This window comes from Gopherus flavomarginatus, chromosome 1 (genome assembly GCF_025201925.1).
Source record: "Gopherus flavomarginatus isolate rGopFla2 chromosome 1, rGopFla2.mat.asm, whole genome shotgun sequence".
In the NCBI taxonomy this organism is placed as follows: domain Eukaryota; kingdom Metazoa; phylum Chordata; order Testudines; family Testudinidae; genus Gopherus; species Gopherus flavomarginatus.
Window position 1 is genome coordinate 6,337,220 of NC_066617.1, and position 14,779 is coordinate 6,351,998.

Sequence of the window (14,779 nt, forward strand, 5' to 3'; positions counted from 1 at the left end):
ACTGTAGGAAAAGGTGTAGAGATGTGACTGGAAGGAGACAGTGTCTGATAGGTGAAGAGATTTGGTAGTGTGTTACTTCCTACAAGGATTTGGGCCTAGAAGCCATAGTTTTCAATGTAAATGAGGTGATTAAAATGACACCGCAGAGACTTACTGTTAAACATTTTTGCCGGTGTCCATCCTCCTGGGTGTACACAAAGAATGTATAAATTATGGCTGCTTCGTCAAGACAGAGCAATGATGCTGTAATGCTTGGTTAGTCCCTCAATTCTTCTGTGTTCTAAAGCAACACATTGTTGCAGTACACTACTCATGATAATTTTCTTGGCTTTACAGATATAATTGTGGTTTTAAAATGCTTCATTTGGAAAATTCCCACTCATTTCCCTTGCTCAACTCCCCATTAAGTAAATTCTTGGTATGAAAAAGCCAGTTAAACAAGTAGGTTACATCTCATCATAGTGTTTGTCCCTGTTTTGGGCCATTATTTGTCCATTTCATAATTTTCTTAGTTCTGAGAGGCTATGAAAGTTGAAAAACGGAGTCTGAATTAGGTCCTGAAAGAGCCTCCAAAATATTTGCAATCAGAGCAATGCTCTGAACCTACATACACTAGGGCTTGGTCTAGAGTACAAAGTTGTTGTGTCAAGGTCCCTTTTCCCCTACAGGCTTTTATAAGTCCACACCCAAATTTCACTCCTATCAGCATAACTCAGACTTTGTCACCAGAATAAAACCACCTCCCTGGACAACACAAGTCCTCAGCCAATGTACTTCCGCTGGCAAAATGCCAGCATGGACACTGCATTACCTGTGCTGGTAAAACAGTCCTTTTCCCCTCACCCCACTACCACTCTGGATTCACTTGATAGGGACCTTTCCATCACCTCCAATGTGACAGTGGACATGTTGTGAGATCCAGAGGAGAGAACCTCAGCAGTGTCCTGCAAGGATGAATTCATAGAAGGAGCGGGATGCAGACCCCATGGAGAGCCAGGACCTGATCGAGACAAGCCCAGAGAATGAGCCCAGTGAGGAAGGGGAAGGGAGCACAGGTAGGTGTATTGCTGCCTGATTTAAGTGCATATTTTTCTTCACAATGCCCCAAACCTTCCCCATAACTGTTCCCCCCTTTCAAAATGGCACCCATTGATGTGGTCAGAGAACAAAGGAATTCACTTTTAAATTAGCTAGTTTATTTTAAAAACATATATTAGGAATAAAATAAGACTATTAGAATCATTTAATAGCCGACATGTTTTGGCATCAAAATAGAATTTCAGCTATAATAAAGCACTAACATATTAGAAAATCAGTTCTTTACAAAGTTACTGACGCTGAGACCTGAAGTTAAACATAAAGGACATAGGAAACTTTAAAATATCCCTTGCAAGCAATCCAGTGACTATCTTGTCAGGATACCTTTTTTTAAGAGTAAATTTTTACAGTAAACGTATAATATAAACATTGCAAAAGACATAAATTTGGTTCACAAGTCTTATTTTCCCCAGTCCAAAACAAAGTATGTTCATGTTGTGCTTGGATGGAGAGAGAGGTGGTATTCTTGTCTCGGGGGGTTCACCCGCAGCGCTAGGCAGCGGCGACCACCCTCGTTCCCTTGTAGGGTATTTTTTTCAAGAAGAGTCTCTGATCTTTACCCAGACATTTCTAGGAATGGCAACCTTGTTCCCCCCAGCCCCTGGTAGGAGATCTTGCCATACCACTCTACAATGAGCTCCAGGAGCACCATGGCAGTAAAGATCCTTGTGGTGTATGGACCAGGGTGATCTCAAGCCACCTAGAGCAGTTGCCTTCTCTGGGCCTTTGTCACTCCCCAGAACAATGTATCAACCATTATCACCACTGCCTGTAATAATTTTAGCAGTATTTACTGCACTATCCCTACACTCAGCCCCTGGGCACCCAGTATCCCCCACCTGTCCCCTTATGGAAATGGGCTTACAACATGACTCCCTTGCTACTTCTCATGCCTGGAGCCACAGAGCAGTCCTGAAGCAAGCTGTCCTGGAGCTAGTCTGATGCTCTTCATGTTTTATAAAGATCGTTATGGGAAAACTTTTAGGAAGTTTGAGACACATATTTTTCTTTCTGTTACCATTGTAAATCTAGTAATGCGTCTTTGTTTATCCTTGGCCAGGTTTTCCTTAAGAAGCACTCCTTGAACAACTGCTGAAAGGCTGGCGTTGATCAGGAGAAGAAGGAAGCGGACAAGGGAGCATATGTTTTCAGAGCTTCACCAACTCTGAGGCTGCTGACTGGGAGAGTAGCTATTGGAGGGTAATGCATGATGGAGACTGGGCAGAAGGACCAGAACTGGAATAATCATATGTTCGAAGAAGGCAGAGGGACTGAGAGGCGCATCAGGACATTATGACTCTGCTCAAACAACAAATACAGATGTTGCAGAATATTATGGAGCAGAATGCCCAAAGACCTCCCAATCAGCTTTTGCACTTGATGAACAATTTGATGTTCACAAGACCACACACCAAACAAGGCACTAGTAGAGCCTGCCATCTTATCCCCACCACTCAACAGTGGTGGAAATAAGGAAAACTATGGATATGTCTACACTATGGGATTATTCCGATTTTTCGTAAACCTGTTTTGTAAAACATTGTATAAAGTCGAGTGCACGCGGCCACACTAAGCACATTAATTCAGCGGTGTGCGTCCATGTATCGAGACTAGCGTCGATTTCCAGAATGTTGCACTGTGGGTAGCTATCCCATAGCTATCCCATAGTTCCCACAGTCTGCCCCGCCCCTTGGAATTCTGAGTTGAGATCCCAGTGCCTGATGGGGCAAAAAACATTGTCGCGGGTGGTTCTGGGTACTGCTTCACCCCTCCCTCCGTGAAAGCAGCAGACAACCGTTTTGCCCCTTTTTTTCTGGGTGAACTGTGCAAACACCATAGCACAGCAAGCATGGACCCTGCTCAGATCAAGACCGCAATCGTCGACATTGTAAACACCTCGCTCATTCTTGTGCAGTCTATGCTGAACCAGGACCTGCAAAGCAAGGCGAGGAGGAGGCGGCTACAGCAGCGTGGCAACGAGAGTGATGAGGACGTGGACACAGAATTATCTCAAACCGCGGGCCCCTGCACTTTGGAGATCCTGCTGGTAATGGGACAGGTTTTAGCCATTGAATGCCGATTTTGGGCCTGGGAAACAAGCACAGACTGGTGGGACCGCATAGTTTTGCAGGTTTGGGATGATTCGCAGTGGCTGCGAAACTTTTACATGCGTAAGGGCACTTTCATGGAACTTTGTGACTTGCTTTCCCCTGCCCTGAAACGCCATAATACCAAGATGAGAGCAGCCCTCACATTTGAGAAGCGAGTGGCAATAGCCCTCTGGAAGCTTGCAAAGCCAGACAGCTACCGGTCAGTCGGGAATCAATTTGGAGTGGGAAAATCTACTGTGGGGGCTGCTGTGATGCAAGTAGCCAAAGCAATCATTAAGCTGCTGCTACGAAAGGTTGTGACTCTGGGAAACGTGCAGGTCATAGTACACAGGATGGCTTTGCTGCAATGAGATTCCCTAACTGTGGGGGGCGATAGATGGAACCCATATCCCTATCTTGGCACCGGTGCACCAGGGCACCCAGTACATAAATCGCAAGGGGTACTTTTCCATGGTGCTGCAAGCACTGGTGGATCACAAGGGACATTTCACCAATATCCGCATGGGATTGCCAGGAAGGGTTCATGACGCTCGCGTCTTCAGGAACACTACTCTGTTTAAACGGCTGCAGCAAGGGGTTTACTTCCCAGACCAGAAAATAACAGTTGAGGATGTTGAAATGCTTGTAGTTATCCTGGGGGACCCAGCCTACCCCTTGATGCCATGGCTCATGAAGCCATACACAGGCAGCCTGGACAGTAGTCAGGAGCTGTTCAACTACAGGCTGAGCAAGTGCAGAATGGTGGTAGAATGTGCATTTGGCCATTTAAAGGCGCGCTGGTGCACATTACTGACTCGATCAGACCTCAGCCAAACCAATGTCCCCATTGTTATTGCTGCTTGCTGTGTGCTCCACAATCTCTGTGAGAGTAAGAGGGAGACCTTTATGGCGGGATGGGAGGCTGAGGCAAATCACCTGCCCACTGATCACGCGCAGCCAGACACCAGGGCGATTAGAAGAGCACACCAGGAAGCGGTGCGCATCAGAGAAGCTTTGAAAATGAGTTTTATCACAGGCCAGGGTACGGTGTGACTGTTGTGTGTGTTTCCCCTTGATGACCCCCCCCCTTGATTGACTCATTCCCTGTAAGCAACCCACCTTCCTACTTCGATTACAGCTTGCTTAAGGAAATAAAGTCACTATTGTTTAAAAATCATGTATTCTTTATTAAAAAGTCATTATAAAAAGAGGGAGAGAACTGACAAGGTATCCCGGGTGGGGTTTGGGAGGAGGATAGGAGGGAAGAAAAAGGCCACTAAAAATATTTCAAGGTAATGGTTGGGCTGTCCATGGGGCTGGAGTGGTCAGGTGCACGAAGCCTTTCCCCACGCGTTCTTACACGTCTGGGTGAGGAAGATATGGAACATGGTGAGCGGTGAGGGTGGTTACACAGGGGCTGCAGTGGCACTCTGTAACCCTGCTGCTGTTCCTGAAGCTCCACCAGATGTTGGAGGATGTCAGTTTGATCACGCAGCAGCCCCAGCGTTGCATCCCACCACCGCTGATCTTCCTGCCTACACCTCCGATCTTCCTGCCGCCACCTCTCATCTCGAGCGTCTCTCCTCTCCTCACGTTCGTCCCTCCTATCCTCATGTTGGTCCCTCCTGTCCTCACATTCACTGGCATCTTTCCTGTAATTTGATACCACGTCCTTCCACTCATTCAGATGAGCTCTTTCATTGCGGGTTACTTCCATGATTTCCGAGAACATTTCATCTCGCTTCTTTTTTTTCCTCCGCCTTATCTGAGATAGCCTTCGGGATGGAGTAGGGAGGCTTGAAAAATTTGCAGCTGCATGAGGGAGGGAAAAAAGGGAGAGAAGTATTTAAAAAGATACATTTTACAGACAATGGTTATATTCTTTCACAATGAACAATGCTATTCACCTTACATAGCACATGTGATTTCACTACAAGGTCGCATTTTGCATCTTAATATTGAGTGCCTGCGGCTCTGGTGTTAGAGATCTCACAGACACAGGTCCGGGCAGCAGAATTCAGCTTGCATGCGGCCATGGTAAGCCATTGTCTTTCGGCTTCTGCAGCCTTCATATACACAGTGCCCTCCTTTCCCAAATACCAAGCAAATCCCGTTCAGTGATGCTTCTTTCCTGTTAACATGCAGCAGCAGAAACCACCCCCCCATCTAATTCTCTGGGATGATCGCTTTACCCCTCTCCCCACCGCGTGGCTGGTATCATGGAAGATCACTGCTAATCACCCCCCTTTCCCCCCCCACCGCGTGGCTGGTAGCAGGGAAGATCCCTGCTAGCCAAACGTGAAAAAGCTCAGTGCCATTACCCCTCTCCCCCAGCTTGGCTACCTGCAAGGAAGGATTTCTTTTAAGCAACAGGCAAACAGCCCAGTAGGAATGGCCATCTCTGTCCCCTTAATTAAATTCCTGAATTTCAACCAGGTTACCATGAACGATATCACTCTCCTGAGGATAATACAGCGTGATAAAGAAAGGATGTTGCTTGAATGCCAGCAATCACCGGGACCATACGCAGCTAGACTTTGTCATGCAATGATACCAGACTACTTGCTACATGCATGGTGTGGTCAAGTGTCCTACCATGGTGGACGGAATAAGGCTGCCTTGCCCAGAAACCATCTGCAAAGGCTTTTGGAGTACCTCCAGGAGAGCTTCATGGAGATGTCCCTGGAGGATTTCCGCTCCATCCCCAGACATGTTAACAAACTTTTCCAATAACTGTATTGGCCGCGAATGCATCCCAAGTCCTCATGGCAAATCAATCATTAAACGCTTGCTTTTAAACCATGTTTTATATTTACAAAGGTACACTCACCAGAGGTCGCTTCCATGGCTTCATTGTCTGGGCTAGTGGCTTGGGAGGGCTGGGAGGATAATTCCATCTGGGTGAGAAAAAGCTCCTGGCTGTTTGGGAGAACGGAGTGCTGTGTGCTCTCTGCAAGCTCGTCGTCCTCCTCCTTCTCCTCATCTTCCCTGTCCGCAGAATCCTCAGGCACAGCTGAGATTATCAACCCCACCTCGGAATCCACAGATGGGTGGGATAGTGGTGGCGGATCCCCCTAGAATTGCATGCAGCTCAGCGTAGAAGTGGCATGTTTTCGACCCTGCCCCGGACCTTCCGTTTGCTTCTTTGGTTTTCTGGTAGGCTTGTCTGAGCTCCTTAACTGTCACTCTGCACTGCACTGAGTCCCTGGTGCGGCCTTTCTCCATCATAGTCTTGGAAATTTTTTCAAATGTTTTTTCATTTCGTCTTTTGGAACGGAGTTCTGTTAGCACAGAATCCTCTCCTCATATAGCGATCAGATCCAGTACCTCCCGTGCGGTCCATGCTGGAGCTCTTTTTCGATTCTCAGGAGACTGCATTGTTACCTGTGCTGATGAGCTCTGCGTGGTCACCTGTGCTGGTGAGCTCTCCAGGCTGGCCAAACAGGAAATGAAATTCAAAAGTTTGCGGGGCGTTTCCTGTCTACCTGGCCAGTGTCTCCGAGTTCAGATTGCTGTCCAGAGCGGTCACAATGGTGCACTGTGGGATACCGTCCGGAGGCCAATACCGTCGATTTGCGGCCACACTAACCCTAATCCGATATGGTAATACCGATTTCAGCGCTACTCCTCTCTTCGGGGAGGAGTACAGAAACCGGTTTAAAGAGCCCTGTATATCGATTTAAAGGGCCTTGTTGTGTGGACGGGTGCAGCGTTAAATCGGTTTAACGCTGCTAAAATCGGTTTAAACGCGTAGTGTAGACCAGGCCTTTGACTATACATACCCTGATCTGCAGGATCAGTCAGCAAGCGCCTAGCTCTTTGCTTTTTAATATATAAAATAAAAGTGTAAAGCTCAATAAGATTTTATTTAATATTTTATAAGTGTTGATAACCCTCAGTTTTCTGTTCGACTCAGTAAAATTATTTTTTGAAAAAGGGCTACCCATCCCACTAAATTAATAATAGGCATTTATCAATAATTTAAAAACAAATTTAAACCAACTACACACAAGCAGCACACTGCAATACCATGGCTTACCTTAGTGGTCTTTTAAGGCCTCCTTCAGCCATAGAGCTCCCCAACAGGCTTGTGTCTCTAGCTGTTCGAAATCAGCAGGCAGTCTTTCCCCTTCACCCCTCCACCTTGCTGGTAATGTTTCCCCTTTGCCTCTCAAATACTATTTGCAACCTTCAGCAAAAATAATAGGAATATTTGCTTGGCTGCGATCCACCGTAGGTGTGAGGGATCACCTATGTCCCTTCAGGCTACCAAATGCGTGTTCAACAGTTGTCCTGCACCCGCTCAGTTAAATCTCTCCTTGCTGTTTTCCAGAAATCCGGTGTATGGTTTCAGGAGCCAGAGATGCAAAGGGTGGGCTGGGCCCTTAGGATCACTGTTGGTATTTCAACCTCACCAATGTGAATATACTAGTTTAGGAAGAATGTCCCTGGCTGCATCTTTTGGAAACATCCTGTACTCCTAAAGATCCCAGCATCATGCACCTTTCCTGACCAGCTAGTGTTAATGTCAGTGAAATGTTCTCAGTGATCCACCAGCTCTTGCATAACGATGGAATTGTATCCCTTTCTATTTAGGTATTTGGAAGCAAGACAGAGGGAGGGAGGTGCAGTACTGAGATGTGTCTTATCAGTTACCCAACCACAGTTTGGAAAGCCCATTTCTTCCAATGTGTATATTTCCTGCAGAGTCTCTCAATTCAGTGCAGCAGGAGGTGTTAATGGCCTTGCACACTTGGATTATAACTACTCCATGGTGGATTTTCCAATCCTGAACTAATTACCCACTGACCAACATCAGTTTGGGCTTGCAGATGTCCAGAGTGCAATCATCACTGAATTTTCCACTGTCAAAATAGCTCTCTTTCTGGTGTGTCTGCCCTTAAGGGTTGGGGCAAGCTCAGCGTACAGATCCAGAAATGTGGCCTTCTGCATCTGAAAGTTCTGTAGCCACTACAGTAGGGGTCGGCAACCCACGGCACCCATGCCAAAGGTGGCACATGAGCTGATTTTTTGATGGCATGTGGCGCAGACTGAGCTGCTCGGCATGCTGCTGCTCTGGGGTTTCCACCACCGGCTCCTGCCAGCTGGGGTCCCACCGTCAGTCCCGCTCAGTGCCCACTGCCAGCCTGGGTGAAGCAACCCCAGGCTGGCAGTGGGCTGAGACCCCAGCTGACAGGAGCTGGTGGCCGAAACCCCAGAGCGGTGGCGGGCTGAGCCACTCAGTCACTGCTCTGCGGTTCCAGCTGCTGGCCCTTTGGCAGCTTGGGTCCCCATCGCCAGAGCTGCACTTACCCTGCTTCCAGTTGGAGTTCCAGTGCAGGCCCTCTGCCAGACAGAGTCCAGGCCTCCGGCCCTGCTCAGCCCTACCAGCTGCCAGCTCCACTCACCTCAGCTGCCGATCTGGGGGTCCAGGCGCTGACCTCCTGCTAGCCAGGGTCTGGCTCTCCAGCCTTGCTCAGTCTGCTTTCTGGCCTGGAGTCCCAGCAGGCCACCCTGAGCTCTGCTCCTGGCCTTGGATCAGTGCTCTGCAGCCTCCCCGCTGTGGCGTACTGTCTCCAGCCTGGGACAGTGAGGGTTGTTTACGAGGCAAGAGGGGGTGCAGCTCAGCACCCCCATCTTAAAATTGCTTATATCACACCACACTGTTTTTGACTTTATGCCTGCCTTCTATCGCCATTTTTTTCCCACTGGGAGTTGAAGGGAACATTTGACAAAATGGCAGCTCCTAAGAAAGCGAAGCTAAATGTCCGATCATTTCTACCTGCTTAGACAGACACATTTGGATTTATTGAACAGGACTCTGCTATTTGTGCTTTCTGTTACGAAAGTGTTGTTTGTCGCACATCAAGTGTTCGACATTTTAAAACGAAGCACGAGAAAACCTTTCTTGACAAAGCAGACAAGACTGAATCAATCAAAAAGGCAGTAGCAGCCTATGAGAAGCAAAGCAGTGTTTTTAAAAGCTAAAGTGTAAGTAAAAATCAAGCTACAGAAGGAAGTTACAAGATTGCACAGTGCATTGCAAAAAATGGAAAACTGTTTACAGATGGGGAATATATAAAAAGTTTTTTTTCTCAGCAGTTCCAAGATTTTGTTCAGTGATTTTGCCAAATAAAGATACAATCATATCTAGAATAAAAGAACTGCCCATTTCTGCCAGAACAGTTGAGAGACGCATAAGTGAAATGGCAGAAAACATTAAGGAAAAGCAGACGACTGCATTGAAAGACACAGCACTGTTTAGTGTTGCAGTTGATGGGAGCATGGATATAAGCGATGTTCCACGTTTGGCAGTTGTTGCAAGATATGGTGCTTCCGATGAAATCCAAGAGGAACTTTGTTGCCTAAAACCCCTGCATGGCACAACAAAGGGGGAAGATATATTAGAAAGTGTTGTAAACCGTTTTGAAGAACGAGGAGTTGACATTAGAAAAATATTTTGTGTGACAACAGATGGTGTTCCTGCCATGATTGGAAAACAGAAGGGATTTATAAAGTTACTTGAAGATCAAATTGGCCGTCCGACAGTCAAATTTCACTGCGTCATCCATCAAGAAAACCTGCGTGCTAAAATTTCTAATTCAGAGCTTAATAGTATGACCAATACAGTGATGCGAATTGTGAATTTCCTTGTTGCTCGATCTGCTTTGACTCTCAGACAATTTCAAGCACTGCTAGAACAGATGGACAGTGCTTATAATGACATTCCACTTCACAGCAACATTTGGTGGCTAAGTCGTGGCAAGGTTTTCGTGCGCTTTGTAAACTGTTTTCATGCAATCAAGGCCTTTTTGTTGGAAAAAGAACAAAACTACCCCAAATTGTATGATGACAAATGGCTGTGTAAGCTCATGTTTCTGACTGATATCACCGCTCACCTAAACTAACTCAACCTCTGTCTCCAGGATGGAAGGCAACCAGTTCTGGATCTTTATGAAACCTGGAAGGCATTTGTTGTGAAACTAGCAGTTTTTTCCAAGGATATTCAAACTTCTACTTTCCGCTACTTCCAACTCAGAAAAGAGCTATCAACACATTGCACTGTCAATGTCGGTGAGATTGGAAAGTACATGCAAGAACTGGAATCAGAATTTTCTGACAGATTTCAAGATTTCCAGCGATTTTTGGCCCAATGCTTTCTTTTCTAATTAAACCTGAAAAGTTCAACAAAAGCGACTTGGTTTGTCTGTATTTCAGTGGATGGGTGTTGAAGACTTGGAAATGCAACTCATTCAGTTTAAAAGCTCAGAATTGCAGACATCAAAGTTTGTGAATCTGCGGAGCACACTTGAAGCTACGATGAGAGATCATGAGGCCTCTATTCTGACCTGCTGGATGTCCCTGCCAGTGAAATTTAACTGTTTGAAGAAAATTGCATTTGCAGTGCTTTCAGCATTTGGATTCACACATGAAATCTGTCCTCTGTCCTGCTCAGAGCTGGTTAACAACTGATCACTCAGAAGCCTGTGTGCAGCTTAAAGTATCCAAATACTTACCAGACATTGGAAAACTCAGCAAGGAAAAGCAAGGGCAAGGATCACACTAAACTGATTTGTATTTTAATTTAATTTTAAATAAAGCTTCTGAAACGTTTTGAAAACCTTGTTTACTTTACATATAACAATAGTTTGGGTTATATATTATAGAGAGACCTTCTAAAAAACGTTAAAATGTATTACCGGCACGCGAAGCCTTAAATTAGATTGTATAAATGAAGACTCGGCACACGACTTCTGAAAGGTTGCCGACCCCTGCACTACAGATCTCCACCCTTCAGGGTTCATGTCGTAGGCCCACAACTGTCAGTGAATTCTTGCAACACCCTGTGATGTTTTTTTTTAATGCACTGTCTGCACCATCCACTCCTCTGTGTGTCCTGTCTCATTTTCATCACAGCACCATCGACCACTAGTGTAGTGGTAGTCACTGAAGTTTCACAAATACAGAATTGTGCACCTTGTCTCCAAACAGACCCAAGAACTCCACTGGTTCTGTTCAGGATCTACTTCTGCCAGTGAGAAGACAGAGAGAGAAAAGCAAAGGGAATTTTTTAAAAGCCATGAAAATTATGGGTTCGAAGAAACATTATGGATTAGGGGAATGGGAATTATGGGGACTTGACCCCAAGCTCCCATAATTGCCTGAGCCCAGTGCTGGTAACTCACACTGCACTGCAAAAATGTCCCATAAGGCATTGTGCTGGACACTGGTGTGGGGGATGTAGCAGTCCTGTTGACACAACTCCTCACAGTGAGGTTGCATGGCACTAGCAAAAGCAGCCAAGTGTACATGCACTTGAGTAACATTGCAGTGTCAGCAACTGTAAACCAGCAAAAGTTCTGGTGGTGAAACTTTCTAGGGTAGATGTGATCCAGTGTTACTGATATATCTAGTTCAGTGGTTCCTAAATGGGGGTTTGCAAAATGTTACAGGGGGTTCTTGGGAAAAAATTCCCTGATGGCGGACAGAGCTGGAGCCCCTGGGCTTCCAAGAGCTAAGCAGATCAAGGCAAGCATATCTGTCACACTGAGGAGATTTAAACTTCAAGACTCCTTAGGGAAAGGGAAAAGGAGGTGGATATTTTTTGCTGTTTTTTAAATTATGAAGAACAAGTTTAAGCTTGTAACGTGCATTGGTCGCCTGGACTGCTCATGACCTGAATGCTTGGGTAGGAGGAACTCTTTGGAGTTGGCTTCTTAAATACTTTCCTGCTGTTTCACATCCGATACTCCTTGATGAAACATAGGAGCCTTGTCTTATAACAGGCTTATTCAAAATGATACAGGCTACGGAAGTGGGATCTTGGAAGAATGTTGCTGTTTTCATAATGTAATAAAAATATTGTAATGATAAATAACAATAGTGTGTAATAAGCATGACCTAAAAACAAATTTTATATTTCCAAGATCACTGCTTTTATAATTTATAATCAAGTAAAGGAGAAAATCCCTGGAAATATTCATTTTTAGGAAGGGGTTTGCGAGATTTGACGTTTTAGGGAAAGGGGTTCACAGGTTGTTAAAGTTTGGGAACCACTGGCCTCGTTCAACCACTACTGTTGGACTTGAAGCAGGAATTCAATTAGGGAAGTTCCATGACCTGTGTTCATGCAGGAGATCAGACTAGATTGTCAGTCCAGATAGGAACATTGTGATCATCTATTATTGTATATAGGAACAGAGGGTTACCACACTACATCAAACCATTGGTTTACCACATCCAATATTCTCCTTCCAGCTGTAACCCATAGTGTGCCTGGCCAATTATACAATGCTTTATGCTGAATGGAAAATTCTGGGGATTTTCTGCAGGAGGCAGAAAGAATCTACTGCTGCCCTGAAGCTGTTGTTTAATTGCCTCACCTTAGCATGCAGAACTGCAGATGCCATGGGCCATAAAATTATCCAGCCAGTATTTACCTGTTGTTTATATACCACCCAACACAATGTAGCCCGAGTCTGATTTAAGCCTTTGGGAGCGACTGTAATATGAGTTATCCTCAAATCTTATCAAGCCAGGCAAGGTTGGCCAAAGTATTAAGATGATTAAGTGCTATGCAATAAAGAACTGATAATATTTCACTGATCGTTTAAATGACTTGTTTCATGTGTTCAGAAACAATGCTTAGAGTATTACATTAATTAAAGAATTAAAACTGGTACTCAACTTTTTTTGTGAGTGGTCTTAACTATAGCATTCAAAGTAAACAATGCAGCATACCACTAGGTCTGTCTTAGTCATGTTTCCACAGCTGTAACACTTCCCTTTCTTCCAGTCTGCAGTGCGCAAACTGCTTTTATTCCCCCTTCTCTCCCCATTGCCAAAGAAAACTTCCATTTGCCAAGATGATGTTGCTTGATGCCCGCAGCTGCTATGGAGTTTGAAATGTGGTCCTTGACACTAGGCATCAGATTGCAGTGGTTGGGCAACCTGACCCAGTATGTGAGAGGCTGGAAGGCAGAAATTACTTCTCTGAACGGCAGCAGGAACCATATCGTCCTGTCAGTGTATTTCTAGACTTCACTAGGGTAATAATGCATACTAGGGAGAAAGCAACTTGAGATAGCAAACTCCATTTTAATTTTGATAGGAAAGCCAGAGTTTACATTTCTATTTCCTTCCCTGAGTTATTCTGCTGTCCAAACACTGTTTAGAATTAGAAAATACATGTATTGATTCTTAAGTTTAAAAAAAAATTAAGTGCTGGTAAAAGGAATGGGATTAATAGCCCTAGGTAGTGACTTCCTCTCTTTATACACCGAGCAGCAGCTCAAGCTTCCTCTGTATTGTGTTGGCTGGTGTTTGGAGCTGGGGGGAAGATCTCTAGCAGGGAGAAACTTTAATCAGTGTGGTCCAGTCCCTCCACGATGATGCTTTTGGGGATTCTCAGGCTCCCCTTTGTTAATGTTCTGTCAACAAAGGGAGGTTGGCGGATTTCCGGCCTCAGTTCACCCTCCTCTCATATCCCTTGTGAATGTTAGTGAATCATTCCTGACAGAAATATACCTCCCTGGGGATCATGAAACTATAGCTGAGGAGCACATTTTTTAAACTTTGAAAGGGACCCAGATTGCACCAAATGGCAGATATGCAGATTTTAAAACAATTTTCATTGGGAGCATGCCCCTTGGACCCTTACAAGGTCTTCATCCGTAATTCACACTTATATAGTACAAGCTGAAAACTGCTGTCAATATACTCAGGGTGGGTGGATGGTGGGGGGTGGGGAGTACATACATGTTCATATGTTAGGAACAAATATATGATAATGCAGATTTTTTTCTATTTCTTTCCCCTTACTGGCATGTTTGTGAGTGTCCCCGTTTAGGTAAAGAAAATAGATAATAGAGAAAATAGATAAATGAGAAGTTTCTCCCTCTCTGCTTTTTTTTTAAATGAATTTTCTTGATATGTACCGGTATCTCCTTGAGGTGGGATTTACTCAGCTTGGATTTCAGACCACTGAAATGTGGCATCTGGACTGGAGGTGTAAGGGCACAGAGACAACATATGCCTCGAGCCTTGTGGTATAAGTAATACAGCATCGCCCAGGTATCTTGTCATTCCATTTCTGCAGTGCATCTCATGCAGGAGGCTATCCTCTGCTCCTTAGAGAAAATATCTTTAATAAACCCCATCAGAATTTCTGCTGGACAATGAGAGAGAACATGAGAGTGGTGTCAGAGTTCACCTGCCTAGTAGGTTAGTCAAAGAAAATTGATCAAAAGCATAGAAAGTGTGGGGAGGGATTCCTCAATCAGGGTAAGATTGCTAAGTTGTGTGCCCTCCCTGTACATCTTGCAGAGTCTGAAATACTGTTGGGCCTAGACAAATGTGCATTGTAACTGTCACACTGCCTGATCCAGGACACAGCCAAGAGTGCCAGTCTCAGGTCAGACTGCCAGAAAACAGGGCACGTACCCCCAAACTGGTGGTACAATCTATCACAAGACTTAACTAAGCCAGTAACAAACTTCTGCTTCCAAATTAATATACTAGTTATTATGAAGCCACCGACAGTCCTCTTCAGACCCTCTAGCCCCTCATACATCTCCCCAACCTGAAGCAAA

The 14,779-nt window shown here is 45.1% G+C and overlaps 1 protein-coding gene across 2 annotated transcripts in view; it reads right to left on the bottom strand.

Annotated features, from left to right (window-relative positions):
* Positions 1-4,000: 4,000 nt before the first annotated feature.
* The window catches only part of LOC127043168 (troponin T, cardiac muscle-like), a 255,113-nt gene continuing 244,334 nt past the window's right edge, over positions 4,001-14,779 (bottom strand). The window contains exons 1-2 of one of the 2 annotated variants that reach the window (XM_050936997.1): positions 6,019-6,298; positions 4,001-5,000 (exon numbers count right to left, since the gene is read on the bottom strand). In XM_050936997.1, coding sequence (XP_050792954.1) covers positions 4,465-5,000; positions 6,019-6,085 — 603 coding nt within the window. In that variant the 5' untranslated portion in view covers positions 6,086-6,298 and the 3' untranslated portion in view covers positions 4,001-4,464. Of the gene's footprint in view, positions 5,001-6,018; positions 6,299-14,779 lie in introns of those variants that run through there. The other variant, XM_050936996.1, reaches the window with a different exon arrangement.